The sequence below is a fragment of the Octopus sinensis genome, linkage group LG21, assembly GCF_006345805.1.
Source record: "Octopus sinensis linkage group LG21, ASM634580v1, whole genome shotgun sequence".
Classification (NCBI taxonomy): domain Eukaryota; kingdom Metazoa; phylum Mollusca; class Cephalopoda; order Octopoda; family Octopodidae; genus Octopus; species Octopus sinensis.
Genome location: NC_043017.1, coordinates 3,428,391 through 3,444,586, shown reverse-complemented (window position 1 = coordinate 3,444,586; position 16,196 = coordinate 3,428,391). Strand labels below are relative to the sequence as shown.

Here is a 16,196-nt window from a genome sequence, read left to right as displayed (position 1 = left end):
GGCAAGTGTCTACCAAATCCGCTCACAAGGCTTTCATCGGCCCAAGGCTATAGTAGAAGACACTTGCCCAAGGTGCCATGCAGTGGGACTGAACCCGGAACCAATTGGTTGGTAAGCAAGCTACTTACCACACAGCCACTCCTGCACCTATTACTGGTAATATATAATATAAATTATATACTCTGAAAATTGGCTGGCATTAAGAAGGGCATCCAACTGTAGAAACCAAGCCAAAACTGACTGTGGCCTTGCTAGCTGACAACAAACACGGACATAAAGATACACACATACACACACACGTCTATTATATAAAATCCGTTCTGTCTGTCTGTGTGTGTCTTCTAGGATCTCGGGCATCCTCCATCCGATTGCGCTCAAAATTGATATGTAGACACCGATGGTATCAGGGCATGTATAAGTCTTGAAAAAATTACAAAAATCGATTCCAGGTGAGAATGCGATTGATAAAGCCGTGGGAACGTGCATTTGTACGTGCAAGTACATCAGCTGTTGTGATGTACTTACTGGTACTTTAAACTCTTTGGTTGCATATTTGTGTGAATACAATTGTTTTTCTTTGGAATAGAAAAAAAAGTCTATCGTCATTTCTTCTTTTGCTGGTGTCTCAAATTTAGGTTAAATCAGTGTTTCTCAAAGGGGAAGCCTATGGGACGGTCAGACAAGTTGTTTTGAGAAAATTTGGTTTAAATGTTTGACAACTCAACACCGTCCATTGGATGGGGGCAGGGGCGTTTGCTCGTATATATATATATATATATATATATATATATATAATTGTAGTTAAGACACCAGTGCTGGTGACACGTAAAAGCACCGTTCGAGTGTGGCAGTTACTAGCGTCGCCTGACTGGCGTCCGTGTCGGTGACACGTAAAAGCACCAACTAATCGTGACTGCTGCCAGCCTCCCCTGGCACCTGTGCTGGTGGCACATAAAAAGCACCCACTACACTCACGGAGTGGTTGGCATTAGGAAGAGCATCCAGCTGTAGAAACACTGCCAGATCAGACTGGAGCCTGGTGCAGCTTCCATGGCTTACCAGATCCCTGGAAAACGGACGTTAAATGATGATGATGATGATATTGGAGTCAGTGGTGTTAGGAAGGGCATCCAGCTGTAGAAACCCAGCCAAAATCGAGCTGGAACCGGGTACATCTTTCCAGTTTTTTAGTTCCAGTTAGACAGTCTAACCCATGCCAGCATGGAAAACAGACACTAAATGATAACGATGATGATAATGATGATGTTTATATGCAGGATGTCCTTGCTAAACTTGACAACTTTCCATGTCCCCTTTTTTTTCAGGGACAGCTTAATGTATTGGTAAACGGTCAACAAATTAAAAGCTGTAGCTGAGAAAAAAGTTGGCCGACATGGAGGACTGAAGGCCATCTAAATATTAGAAAAGAATTACCTGTATTATGATGATTTGCACCAGTTATCAAAATATACCCAACCGATACAATATTGACTTTACTTTACTTAGGTACTCAACATGTTTTTGTGTGAGTATAAGCTGTCTGTGAGCTCATTTGTATACCTGTCTGGAACACCTGTTATTGTGAAGGAGCCTGTAGACAGCAGCGTGCATCAGTAGAGTTATTGTATGTATATATACGTTTAGGTGAGACTGATTGCATTTTAATGTTTCATTATTATGGAGTTTAGCAGCTTTTACTCTGAATTATTCTATTCATAATTAATTAGACGTTGTGTAGTTGTGTATGTGTGGACAGATGAGTAAAATCTCAGCTACTTAAGTGCAAAACATACAAACATACACACTTTTAGATATATATATATGTATGTATATATATATATATATTAGAAATATTGAATTTCTAAATGTCTCAGAGACATGAGCGGTGGTGGAGCGATAGAGTGGTTGTATACTGCCAACTTAACGTGACAGTCCCTGGTGTTGGTTTATTTATGTCCTTGTTAACTTAGCAGTTTGGCAAAAGAGCCTGATAGAATAGGTACCAGGCTTTTAAAATATAAGCATGACCACAGACCAACAAGTGACACAAGTAAAAGCTAAAATAAAAAGATATAAGATTGTAGAGTAAGGTTTGAGGAAGATTTACTACCTATGGGGACGGCGGTGGCGACGGTAGTAGTAGTAGTGGTGGTGGTGGTGATAGTAGTAGTAGTAGTAGTAGTAGTGGTGGTGGTAGTAGTAGTAGTAGTGGTGGTGGTAGTAGTAGTAGTGGTGGTGGTGGTGGTGGTAGTAGTAGTAGTGGTGGTGGTGGTGGTGGTAGTAGTAGTAGTGGTGGTGGTGGTAGTAGTAGTAGTAGTGGTGGTGGTGGTAGTAGTAGTAGTGGTGGTGGTAGTAGTAGAAGTAGTAGTAGTGGTGGTAGTAGTAGAAGTAGTAGTAGTGGTGGTGGTGGTGGTAGTAGTGGTGGTGGTGGTAGTAGTAGTAATGGTGGTGGTAGTAGTAGTAGTAGTGGTGGTGGTGGTGGTGGTAGTAGTAATAGTGATGGCGATGATGTGGTAGTATAGTGGTTGTGGTGGTAGTAATAATGGAGGTGAGGCTGGTAGTAGTAGTAGTTGTAGTAGTAGTGGTAGTGATAGTGGAGGTAACCGAAGAAGTGAGGTCAGCACAGGTCAAAGGTAATTCGGCCATGAACGAACGTAATGTAATCTCGAGACTACATCATCCGAACTACTGTCAAATTCTTTACATTTGACACGGTCGGATTATGATTTGAAGGCCGATTGCTTCGGTTCTTCGGTAATTCCGTTTGCCCGTTTGCTAATTGCATTTTGAAGCATGTATGCGTGGGCGGTGCTCATAAACATTTGAAAATAGATGCTGACAACATGACGACGATAATGATAATCCTAATCCGTGATATAATTCTACTTTGGCGGCGTTTGAATGTGTTCGAAGGTTACACTTCGAACGGCACTGAACTATGGAACAAAATCGGACACGATGGAAATATTTGAAATAAAAAGAAAAAAAATGCTATGAAGGGCTGTGAATTTATGCATCTGTAACCGAAGACAAACATTCTATAAAACGTGTAATTTTCTGGAGTCCTGCTGGTGATGGTTGTGGCGGATGATAATGATTCTTACACTATCGGTGCGAAGTGATTGATTTTTAAAATAAGCGAGAATGTAGAAGGATTTACTAAAATGATAACTTTATCATAATAACTGCAGTATCGCCCGGCGTTGCTCGGGTTTGTTTCGACCCTTTAGAATTGGAATTTTTGAAAAGTAAAAAATTTGCATTATGTATCTTGTTATTCTCTTTAAGTGAACATTTTTCTGGTTGAAATGCACCGAAAAATGGCGACACAGCAGTCAAAAAATCGTAAAAAATAGGGATTTTCATAGAAAAAAAGCACCTTTTTGATGTAAATAATCTTTGGCGTTAACATGGTCCGATTTGAATTTTATCTTCTACGGAATGAAGAGCAAGCCTTCTTCTATCATACTATCAATTTTGGTCAACTTGCGCTGCAGGGTCTCGGAGGAGATAGTGTTAGTTGAAGGCTACCAAACGTGTCATATACACAGACAACTTCAGCTTTATATATAGAGAGATTAAGCTAATGTCTGGGACATAACCAAAAATGCTTACATAAAAAAATGACAAATAATCTATAAAACACATGATGCAATGAATATTACTAGTTCTAACATAAGACACAGTCATAGGTTTTAGGGTTGGGTGGAACGGGTAGTCAACTACATCGACACCAGTATTTAGCTGATAATTATTTCATAAAACCTGGAAGGACAAGGGGTAGGATTTGAACTCAAAACCTCAGAACGAAAAGACATGCAACTAAATAATGTCAAATCATCCAACTTGCTCTTCCGTGTCTGCACATCAACTGCTATATATATATATATATATATATATATATATAGTTAACGCTTTCGTTTTCTGGGTGCCCTTTGTCCACTCACCCACCCGCGCGTATTGTTATCTTGAAAGAGTCATTACGCCAAAATACAGTAAAATGTGTTTAAATATGGGAATTTACATCAAGAATCTTGCAAACCAACGCAAAAACGATATATATATTACATGTTACATACATGTATATATTACATAACATAAACCCACACAACGTTTTCTATGCTAACATCATCCGATACTTTAACAGAACTTGCATATACACACACGAGTCATCGAGGAAGTATATTTTAATAACAAAAACATTGACGTTTTAATCTACAAAAGGTAAGAAGACTAGTTAAATAATGCGGTCCTACGCACCCTCAAAAAAAAAAAGAGGTGGTTACACTAGAATGCCCTTCAGTGTGGGCAGACGTATCGAAATAACAAAACTTACTCAATACATACTAGGCAATCATCAACCGATACCATGACGCATTTCACAGAAGTACAAATACGAGAAACAATAAAATAAAAACAGAAACAAGAGAAACTCAACACAAATGTTACGTGCAAACAATCCTACATTCTCCAAAAGGAAACACTGCACATAAGAGGACCCGAAGGTGCAGCAAGAAGGTCGCATGAAACTGTTAAATAGGTTACTTATTTTAGCACACAACAAAGTACAAAACATATATATTTAAGGACGATTACATGAATTATGTGGAATATATTCAGACATTTAATAAGGAGGTTGTGATATTGGATCTCTCATTCAACGATGAGGACTCAAGTTATCTGAAGAAATGAATTACCTGCTTCCTGGAGTAAGGTGTACTCGAATGGGCATTCCACAGTAACATGCGCCCTGATAAAAACGGCGGGTGTGATAAGGTAGTACCTTCTTGAATTACAGGTAACAGCTATTAGATGAGCTTCGACACAACTTCTGCAACTGGGTTTCAGTCACAAAGTATGGGTCAACACGGGCCTAGATAACACTTAGTGGGCCCGAACCCGAGACCTCATAGTTGCAAAGCGAACATTTTAACCGTTCGGCTACACTGCGCCTACAAGAAGGTTATAGTTGTTCGGTTTAAAAAATGCCTGGTCTAAAGCTTGTATACTTGGAGTGGAAGATAGACTTACTACGTCGCCCGGTTTAACGTTAAGGCCTGGTACCTTGGGAACTTATAATGGAATCTAAGTATTTGAGTCGGGTCTCTGGTGTGAAGATCCCTCCCTCCCCGTAATCCCGAAGGCCTAATAATGGGTGATAGACACTGCCCTTCACAGGTAATTAGAAGTTAAAAGACAGAAGGTTGCTGAAGCGTGGAATAAACTGCCTGCATCAGTTGTTGACTGCCATGACACTGCATCCTTTAAGGCCCTGATGCTTCCCGAAATCCGTCGAAACTACACCTGATTATATATACACTTTAGATGAGTTGTAGTGCACCTGAGCACTGTACACAATTATTATTATTATATAGAAGGGTCGAGTAACTAAATCGTAACACACTCCTTTGCCATGGCCTGGATCCCTTGCAAGATGATGCGGAATGAAAACGTGTCGGCGGTACATAAATGTCTCAAACACTAAAGCTACGGCTTTAAAAAGAGGGCTGGTGGTCGAGAAGGCCTGACTGACCAACCTATTCTTACACGGAACAGCGACTTTGAGGAGGGGCCTAAATGTATGATATATCCTGCAGAGCAATGTAACAAGTATGCGATTAACATTGTCCAAGAAATTCTCCCTGCCATAGGAACAGTTCTTGAAAGCCAACTGAAGCAACTGTTAATAAAAAAAAAACCTTTTCTTTTTGTTTTAATAAATTGAAAGCCAACTGCATGTATAAAGGAGATTATATGGCTGTTTATATTTAATCCCAGCTCAACAATAGTCAAGTGAACCTGTGATCAAAGATGCCCCCGTTGTGAGCATCCCCTGTACGATTCTAGAAGAAAAAAAATGAATGCGATTTTCATCAGCATGCAAAGCTACATCAGAATTACAGTTTTTGAAAATGACATGAAAGTTTGAGTGTTTGGAAGAAATTTAACAAGATCCGAACTATATTGTTTAATGTAACCTTCATTTTTGTTAAGGCGATATGGTGATTTGACTGTTATTTCTAGCTGGTCTTTGTTGACTTGCAGATAATACAATTAGAAACTTGTTGGAAACAAATGAGACTCGATGATTGAGGAATGTCAACGCACCTTAGAGTGTTTTATATTTTTAAATCTTCATTTATCTCATTAAGTTTTACGAAATTAACAAGAATTTACGAATATCTGTAAATCCAAAAAGAATATTTTCTTCTATGTAAAATATGGAATTATCTATGTTCTGTGAAAGCAATGTCACCCGGTTCAATACACCCCTATCTAACTGGCCTTTTGGATATATTTTTAGCAGAGTTCATTCGAACAAGATATATAAGAGAATGGGGGCCCCCACCTCTAGTTGTAGGGTTTGGATTAAAGTGTTTCATTAATTAGTTTTTGTTTCGTTTTTATGTTAGCGAATCGGAAAATACCTTGCGATAGTTGCACTTTATTGTCAGGCTCATCCTCGCCTTTCGTCTTTTCGGGGTCATTAATATAAATGGACAAGTGTAGGACAGGAGTTGAAGCAATTAGCTAACCACCCCGCTCCCTCAAAGTTGCAGGCCTTGAGCTAAAATTAGAATTATTTTATTTTACGTATTTATTCTAATGAAAGATATTCAAACTGCATTCTTTTCGAATTTGCTTTCCATTTAAGGGTTTTCCTTTCTTATTTCTAACAGGTCCCGAGTTTTAGCATCCGACGGTTGAGAATATTTTATGAACCAAGCGAATGGGCCACTACACACACACATACACACTCACTCTACTTGCTAGAAACAGCAGCCAAATCTCCCTCAAATCAACCATACCATCTTTAAAAAGAACACAGCGTATATTGTATTCCAGGATAGAATACACTCGAAAACAAGACAAGACAGTAATAGGTGGAACACCCCTAGTCAGGACACACCTGAAACTAAACAACAGCAGCTCACGTTCAAGAAATCACCTCAAACTTCTCAGTTACTTCAACACCCTGATCTCGGATTGTTTAAAAGGTCTTTAAGCAAGAACGCTCCCCATTCAACAGATCAAGGATTATAAAAACAAAATAACACTTCTTATAAATTAAAACAGGTAAATTAATTTGGTTGTGGGAAAAACAGTAACAATCACCTTTCAAATCGCACCCTACAATCTTAAAAAAACAAAGGCAATCGTATCATGTATACGCAGGTAAGAGGTGGTGTATATTATGACCAGAACGCAATTGATAATAAATAGATCTGCCAAATTAAGGCTGACCTGTGATTTAACAATAACACACGATGCAACAATCAAAAGATACAAGTTAAAGGCACCAGAATTTGGTATGGTATTATCCATATAAATCAAATGGGGTAATTATAATCAAAATAAGCAACAAGGATTACCTTTGGATATCCTTGTTGCTTATATATATATATATATATATATATATATATATAGGCTTTGCATTTAGAACAAATGGGATATGAAATTTATTCAATTCATTGTTTATATGTTGGATGCAAATGTACCGTCAGTGGTTACATATTTAGTCTGTCTACATATGTAATGAAACTTACACTACATGTATATATACACAAACACGAAACACTACATATGAACTAACGAGGGAACCTCAATGCGATCGTTTGAACTGTTAGAAATAGCAGCCAAATTTCCTTGTTGTCTTATTACAATATGGAGATAAATTGAATGATGTAATGCTACATATGTTTGAAGAAATAAACTCAAACATAGGGATGATCATGGTTGGAATGCCTTTGGTTATATAAATAAGTTCCAAAAACCTGGTCTGGAACACAAGTAACGATCCGTTGTAGGCGTATGTTTCTCTCTCTCTCTCTAAGGTTCTCTCTCTCTATCTATCTCTATGTTTCTCTCTCTCTCTATCTATCTGTTTCTCTCTCTCTCAATCTATCTATCTATGTTTCTCTCTCTCTCTATCTATCTATCTATCTCTATGTTTCTCTCTCTCTCTCTATCTATCTATGTTTCTCTATATATATATATATGTTTCTCTCTCTCTGTGCAAGTGTGCGCGTCCGCGCTTATGTTAAGCAATTACCATGAATTGTAGAAGTGACTAGATTATGCAACAAAGAAGGTGGATATCGTGGACTTCTATACTCACCTAGACCTCCAAACACTCCAACGCCTTTGGCCATGAATTTAAACCACCAGGAAATCCCATCGTTGTTTTGAGGCTTTGCTGTGGTTGTTTGAGTAAGAATAGGAGACCCTATGTTTTCCATCATATTTTTCTTTCCTCTCCCTTTTTAATCAATGAATTCGCCTGTATACGATTTCCGTGCGGGGGCTTCTTTTGCTTTGGATACCTGTGAATACCTGTAATTAACTGCTCACTTCCGCGTTTAGCTGTCGTTGTCTTTCTATCACCTGTATCAGACCAAAAAAACAAAGCAACTTCTGAAACAGGTTTGATTGGACTTGATTGGATTTTAAAGCAATGAGAGGAGAGGAAAAACCGATATCAGAGGCAAAACTTGTAATTTTTGCGGTTCCGTCGATGTTTCCGTATCTTCCCTGAAACAATGAATGGGTGAAGGACTGATGGATGGTATTAGTATTTCGTTCGGTGACTAATTGAATGAAATCTCATCAAACTGAGAAGCCCCATGACGTGGAGATGTTGACAGTAGTCGACAAAAACTTAATAAGCTGACGGTGAACAACGAAACATGGTTACTAATGAAAATTTATCCGCGATTTATGCAGCAGTTTGTCTCACCTCTACCCCCTACCTTTTGTTTTAAATATTTTGGGTATGTGTACATATGTGGCAGGGTTGTTTAGAACTACATCATCCGCGAAGGGGTAAACGGGTACTACTTGAGAACAGTCGACTTTGCCTTTCATCCTTCAAGGGTCGATAAATTAAGTACCAGTTATGCACTGGAATCTTTTAGAAAAGATCCATCGACTTAATCCGTTTGTCTGTCCTTGTTTGTCCTCTCTGTGTTTAGCCCCTTGTGGGTAGTAAAGAAATAGGTACTACTTGAGAACAGTGGTCCCGGTGCGCGCACTCGCGTTGTCGCGCATCCGCGCTAGCTAGTCGTGACTAGTCGATCCTACAACGACTACCTAGCAAAGTAAATAAAACACAAAAACACAAAGTAAGGATCGACTAGTCATGACTAGCTAGCGCGGATGCGCGAGTACGCGAGTGCGCGCACCGGGACCACTGTTCCCAAGTAGTACCAGGGTAAACTTAGGATCATAGGCGTTCTAGGTTGTTAACCTGACGAGAATTTTTGGCTGGTCGACAGCCACATAAAAATCTTCTTTTGTTGGGTCTTGTTTTTATTGTTGAGCACCAAGTCAAGCCTGACCGAGCAGACAATGGTTAAATGCATTCCAGCCATGAACATCTTGTCTCTTTAAGTGTCTATAGCAGTGGTTTTCAACCAGGGTTCCGCCAGTACAGTCCAGGGGTTCCGCAAGAAGTTACAAAACTGCTAAAATCGGCAGTAATTTTTAATTCTCCTGTGCAGATAATTCTGTGTGCATAAGACTATTAAATTATTGCACATGGGTTCCTCGAGCCAGTGGAATGTTTCCTTGGGGTTCCGCTCCAGCAAAACGTTTGAAAAGCACTGGTCTATAGAACTGTGTTATCTAGTGTGCTACCTCTTTATTTAAAACAACTGTGTAAATCTGAAGGGAATTTTACTGCTATTTCTAGCATGTCGAGTAACGACGCACGAAACATGAATATAATTCAACAGTTCTTCAAATTCCTCCGAGGTCGACTTTGCCTTTCATCCTTTCGGGGTCGATAAATAAAGTACCAGTTTCGCACTGGAGGTCAATGTAATCGACTTGATCCCTTTGTCTGTCCTTGTTTGTCCCCTCTATGTTTAGCCCCTCGTGAGCAATAAAGAAATAGGTATTTCATCAGTTCTCTATCTATTCATTATTTTCGAGAAGCAAGAAAAACATCGACGGAATTCTGTTGGATCATCCATACTCCAGTTGCTAGTAGTAGCCTCTGGTCAGTCTTTATATCAAAAGTATTCCAGTCGTGACCATCCTGTCTTTTGGACGTATTCGTTTCAGAATGGATACTTTTGGTACTTATTTCGCTTTAGTATGGATTTTCTAATCCCTGCTTCTAAATTACACGATGCTATTTTTTTAAAGATGCTCTTTAGATTCATGTTTTGAATACCAGACATTCCTGAAGAAAATATAAGGTTGTCCCAAAAGTTCGTAGAAAGTCTTGGAAAATAATGGTCTTTATTTTGAGGAATAATTTTTGTTGTTTTTGTTAGTACTTGGCGAGTAAAAATTCAATTTTCGCAAGTGTTTACGAACTTTTGGGACAACCTAATACAAATTTAGTTTTGATTTCTTTAATAATTATTTTTCATCCAGAAAATGAACAGATCTAAGGATTTACAATAAAAAATATCGATTTATTGTTACAGGATATTTAATTAACATAGATATTCCTCATTGAAATATAAATCCAAAGCTGAAGAAAGGAAGAAAGAAGGAAAACAAAACTTTAATTCAAAACTAAGAACATTAATTGTGGATCAACGGATCTGATACAAATCAAGCAAGTACTTTCGCGGCATTTCTGCCTGAGATGGCGAGGCGAAGGCACTGGAACAGCCAAGCACCCATAACGGCTATCATTTGGCACTTAGGTGCAACCATGCATGAACACGTATACATATTCGCACACACACACAGGTGCACATTCCCATACGCGCACAATTATATTCAAATACACGTCTAAAAATACACACATGCTATATATGCATATGCTCATTCACACTGGCGGGAAACGCATGGATGTACACCCATATATATATATATATATGGTACTACGTGAGAACAGTGGTCTCGGTGCGCGCACTCGCGTACGTGCGCATCCGCACTAGCTAGTCGTGACTAGTCGATCGTGCAACGGCTACCTAGCAAAGTAAATAAAACACAAAAACGCAAAATAAAGATCGACTAATCATGACTAGCTAGCGCGAGTGCGCGCACCGGGACCTCTGTTCTGAAGTAGTACCGTAATTTACATGAATTAAAATATTAAAGTAACCGGAATATATATATATATATATATATATATATATATATTATATATAGATATAGATATAGATATAGATATATATATATATATATAACGAATTAATTTTAAAAGGAAATACTTATTTTAGATGCAGTTATAAAAGTTAATCCCGCAGCAAATGCAATTAGTGGTGAACCTGGAATTCCTGGAAGAAGCTTGATTTGTAAACAATTGGTTCCAACCGTTAAGAAGCTGTTGAATACGGGTGTGTAGAACCAATATTATCTTGTTTGATTCCTTTTATTTTTATTAAACAATAGCAGTAATTTTATGGGATTTAGGTGCTATTTCTAGCAGATTTAGCGACAATGTAGGATTTACTGAAGTATATTTAATTAATTTTGCTTATTTTTAATTACTTTCTCCGCACTACTTTTTACACCTCAGTATTATTATTATAAGTTGTGTTGTTTTAATTTATTAATATTATAATTCATGTTATTTTCTGGTGATCTTTAGTTTTAGGGACGTATATCGGAGGAAGATAAATGCAACTCGAAGGAATGCCATATATATATATATGGTATGTATAGGTAGGTATATATATATATATATATATATATATATATAATATATATATATATGGTATATATTTAAGATTTTCGGTTAATGTTGACATTATTACTCGGAAACGAAATCGAAGAAGAAAAAAAGAAAGAAATAGTGCAACGGGTGTAAAAACAAAAAAAAAGTGTAGGAAATAAATATGGGCTAAATTTCGATATGAGTATAAGATCGTCCAAATATGGAAACAAAAATGCTCGAAAAGCAACATGAGATGCGGGTGTATATAAACGGCAGAGGTAAAGAATTCGTATGCCAACCGTTTTCCGGGTAACAAAAACCCTAACCTTAAACACCGGGTGTACGTATTCTTTACTTTCGCCGTTTTAAGCATCTAACATTGCAATTGTGCAAAACTAAATGTTCGGGTTTTTCTTTGTTTTAATGATAATTTGACAGACATGTGATCGGAAGAGTGCTCAACAAATTATGAGGCATGTCAATATATTCACAGGTACTACTAATAATAATAATGTATTTCTATGTTTAGCCACAAGGGGCTAAACATAGAGGGGACAAACAAGGACAGACAAAGGGATTAAGTCGATTACATCGATTCTCAGTTGGAAATTGGTACTTTATTTATCGACCAACTTTAATAATAATAATGGTAGCATTATTAATAATGCTATGATGACAATATTATTGATTGCTTTTTTTTTTTGTTTGCAGGAAATCAATCGATGCAATGTGAATATTTCATCCGTTATTCCACTCACTAGGGGGTCATCTTTTATGAAAAGAAGAAAGCATCGGAGTCTTAGTTTGGGTTAAATTCAGAATGTGAGATAACTTCTACTTCTTTCATTTCTGTCATCCAGCTTTATATATAAGTCCCAGTGCCTTACCAATTGTTTTACATTTTGTTTGTTAAAATAAAAAAATATTTCTAAGGATCGTTCAATAAATATCTGCAGACTTATGTATTGATGCAATAAAACATATTTGCTATTTTACTGTTGATTGGTAAAGGAAATTTGTGACTATGAGAATTACACCATGTTGATTTTATATTATAGAATGGAGTGTTTCAGTGGTGCCTTTTCTGTTTTCATAAACTGATTAGGGTACTCATTAGTCTTCTGTGACTACTTCAACAAATAATGCGAACTCTGTCCTTCTCTGAAAAAGGTTATATTAAGATCAAAACTTCTTCAAAATTGTCTCATACTTGCCAAAATAAATTCAAACAATATTAGTCATTGGCTAATAATGTATAGTTTTAAATATTGCATTAAGTGTGTTTGACACAATGTTATGTATTATATGAAGTGACTTTGATTTTAAGAAACTCTTTTATGAATATTTATTTGGCATTTAGTGAGACTGTAAACAAGTTGTAACTTTTTGTTGACAAAGGCACTTGAAGATCGTGTGAGATTGAACGGTGTTATAGATGAAAATTGAAAAATTATGGCATATTATAAAAATGCAGAATCTACCCAATCTGACGAAGAACTATATCCTAATATCCCAGGTTATGCAACTGATACAAATTTCTATCCAAATCTCTCAGAAGATAAACGTGAACGTTTTCCGTCTCCTGTCAGACGAAGCGAAAGGCTCAAAAAGTCATATGAAGATTCCCTAAAACATAGCAGTGACAGGAGGCGAAATGTAGGTAGAAACGAAGATATAATAAATAGAAAAAATGCTCAATCTAACGAAGAACTGTATCCGAATAGCCCAGGTAAACTCTATCCAAATCTCTCAGAAGGTAAAAATGAACAATCCCAAAGCGAACGTTTCCCAAAATATAACAGTGAGAGACAAAGGCGGCCAAACATAGGTGGGAATGAAGGCATAAGAAATAAGAATATAAGAAATAACATTAACACAGTTTGTTTTCAGTCTAGAGAAAGTGCTGAACCTCATAAAAATAATAGTATGTGGATTTTTGGCTTAATCACTCTGATTCTACTTTCTTTAGGAATGCTTTTGGGTTTGTCTAAAGGAGGCCAAAAAGAAGATGTTACAAATATAAATTTTGGCAATCTAAAAGGCAAATTTAGAACCCAGTCGAATCGTGTTTGGGCTATCCTGAAAGCCAGTACGAACCACATCATAGCAGCAGAAGAGCCTGATAGACCAGCTGTGATTATGATGGTTTTACCAAACAAAGAATATCAACTTATGGCACTTTGTCTAGCTCAACACTTGTCACATGATCTCAACAAAATTCTTAAGGGGCAACCCACAGCAGCTGTTTCATACCCTTTTGTTAACGGTACCAATTTTATAAACTATGAAATTAGTGATCAAAAATTAAAACTGGATAATTCCATACAAGATATTATTAAACAATGGAAATCTGTGATAATTACTAACTTGGAGAAGTTTCACAGCCAAACTGTGATGCTTTTCCATGGCCTTTGTGACACAACTGAAGCTGAGCACAAACGGATTGCTATTATATTTCTACTGGAGTCTCCTTATGCAATAAAAAGTGAAGAAGAGCTAGCATTATATTTAGAGAGTTTGTGGAGTGACATGAACCGTATTAAAATTAAACCTCTTCTTTCACGGATTGCCAACAATGTAATATTTTTGAACCAAGATAAAAGTTTTACAAACTGTTTGTAATTGCTGTTATCCTAATATGTAAGCAATAAACATATATATGAAAACATGTAAATTGTAAATTATGTATGTATATATATTGGGTCCTCCCATAAATGTGATTTTTTTATACTATTATTATGCTTTAATTTTTCAAAATTAAGATTGAAGTTCTTTTTCCATCTAAATTATAGTTTCCTTTATTTTCTTCAATGTTCTGCCATCTGTCTGGTAGACTTTCAAGGCTCCTCTTCCAAAATTCACTTGTCTGTAAGGGAAAGTACTCCTCCAGTTCTATTCTGACTTTGTCTACAGAATTCATTTGAAGACTGCAGAATAAATGATAATCAGATGGGGCAATGTGTGGCGTATGTGGTGGGTGGGGCATTGTTTCCTATTCAAACTGCTCCAGCCTTTGGAATGTCATCCTCACTGTATGTGGCTGAGCATTATCCTAATGGAAGAACGCCTTTTGTCTTAAAACCAAACCTGGTTGTTTTTCTTTTTCTAAGAACTGACTTAAGCCACTGCAGCTGCTCGCATTAGATCTCATTTGTTATTGATTGGCTTGGGTTTAAAAGTTCAAAGTGGACTAAACCTTCCATATCCCACCAAACAGATAACACTTTACATGGGTGAAGGCCTTCTTCAGCCTCGGTTGCCTGTGTTTCTCCTTTCCCTGCCCACTGTCTTCGGCACTTGACATTTTTATTGAGAACCCATTTCTCGTCACTATTCAGCCCAAAAAGGTTCATTCATGAGATGTAGCAGCAAGGAAGAGCTCACATTCACTCTCTGCGTGTGATTAGACTTGGAAAGTTTGTGAGGAACCCATTGACCCAATTTGCTGACTTTTCCACTCACATGCAGGTGTCAGTGAAGCGATTTAGGCAGACAGAAGTCATATGCAGACGCAGTACAAACTGCAGTGGTTGAGCAACAACATTTTTTTAAGTGTGACACAGGAAATAGTGCAATGGTTGTCATGGCTACGGACAAAGGTGAGTTACGTACCCTTGCACACAAGACTGCCACAATTGATGGACCCCTGTTGGCTACCACTTCCACCAAACCACCCATCACACCAACACCAACATCATTCTTACTAATGAATACAAGATGCCTGCTACAGAACAACAGCAAATGCAAAACTGAGCACCTGAAGAATCTTTCTGCATGCAATCAAGCTTTATGCATTGCACTGAACCTTAGCTTTTGGAATGTCTTGCACAGTTCAGGAACGAGTTTTCTTGAGATTATCCTCTCATATACACGTCCTCTGATCTTTGGTGCTGAGGGTTGTCATGGTCTAATGGTTGATCTCTGACTCGTAGCAGATGGCTATTATTTGAGACACATTGCTTTGAAAGTGTGTTTGTAACTGATATCACACAATATCACTTTGGAATTTGTACTTGCTCTGTTTAGGGTTGGCACAAAACTGAAATGCAAGGACATTTGTAAGCATTCTTGCTGAAGATTCTAAGGTATTTTACTCTTTTATTTGTTTCAGTCATTTGACTGCAGCCATACTGGAGCACCACCTTTAGTTGAGCAAATCAGCCCCAGGGCTTATTCTGTGTAAGCCTAGTACTTATTCTATTGGTCTCTCTTGCTGAACTGCTAAACGATGGGGACGTAAACACACCACTATCAGTTGTCAAGTGATGTTGGGGGGACAAACATATACATACATACATATATATATATATATATATACGGTGGGCTTCTTTCAGTTTCCGTCTACCAAATCCATTCACAAGGCTTTGGTCGGCCCGAGGCTATATAGTAGAAAACACTTGCCCAAGGTGCCATGCAGTAGGACTGAACCCGGAACCATGTGGTTGGTAAGCAAGCTACTTACCACACTGCGCCTAAGTTTGCAAATTTAACTTTTAAAAAAAAAGAAAATGAAAAACGTCTTTAATTTGGTCAGACATAATGTTATTCTCAGCTCAGTGAAAGAAAGAGCTCAACC

The 16,196-nt window shown here is 37.6% G+C and overlaps 2 protein-coding genes across 4 annotated transcripts in view; one reads left to right on the top strand and one right to left on the bottom strand.

Moving 5' to 3' along the window:
- Positions 1-8,731, bottom strand: part of LOC115222965 (calcium channel flower homolog) — a 24,709-nt gene extending 15,978 nt beyond the window's left edge. The window contains exon 1 of the mRNA XM_029793374.2: positions 8,120-8,731. Within this exon, the coding sequence (XP_029649234.1) occupies positions 8,120-8,243 (124 nt within the window). The 5' untranslated portion in view covers positions 8,244-8,731. The remainder of the gene's footprint in view (positions 1-8,119) is intronic.
- Positions 8,732-11,165: 2,434 nt separating this feature from the next.
- LOC115223020 lies at positions 11,166-14,289 on the top strand. 3 transcript variants are annotated; one of them, XM_036511977.1, is made up of 3 exons: positions 11,166-11,300; positions 12,332-13,156; positions 13,355-14,289. In XM_036511977.1, the coding sequence occupies exons 2-3, from the start codon at positions 13,073-13,075 to the stop codon at positions 14,240-14,242; spliced, it is 972 nt and encodes a 323-aa protein (XP_036367870.1). In that variant the 5' UTR covers positions 11,166-11,300; positions 12,332-13,072; the 3' UTR covers positions 14,243-14,289. The 3 variants fall into 3 exon arrangements, with proteins under 3 accessions (XP_036367870.1, XP_029649307.1, XP_036367869.1); XM_029793447.2 differs by having other exon boundaries at positions 12,332-14,289; XM_036511976.1 differs by lacking the exon at positions 11,166-11,300 and having other exon boundaries at positions 12,847-12,857; positions 13,056-14,289.
- Positions 14,290-16,196: the final 1,907 nt, after the last annotated feature.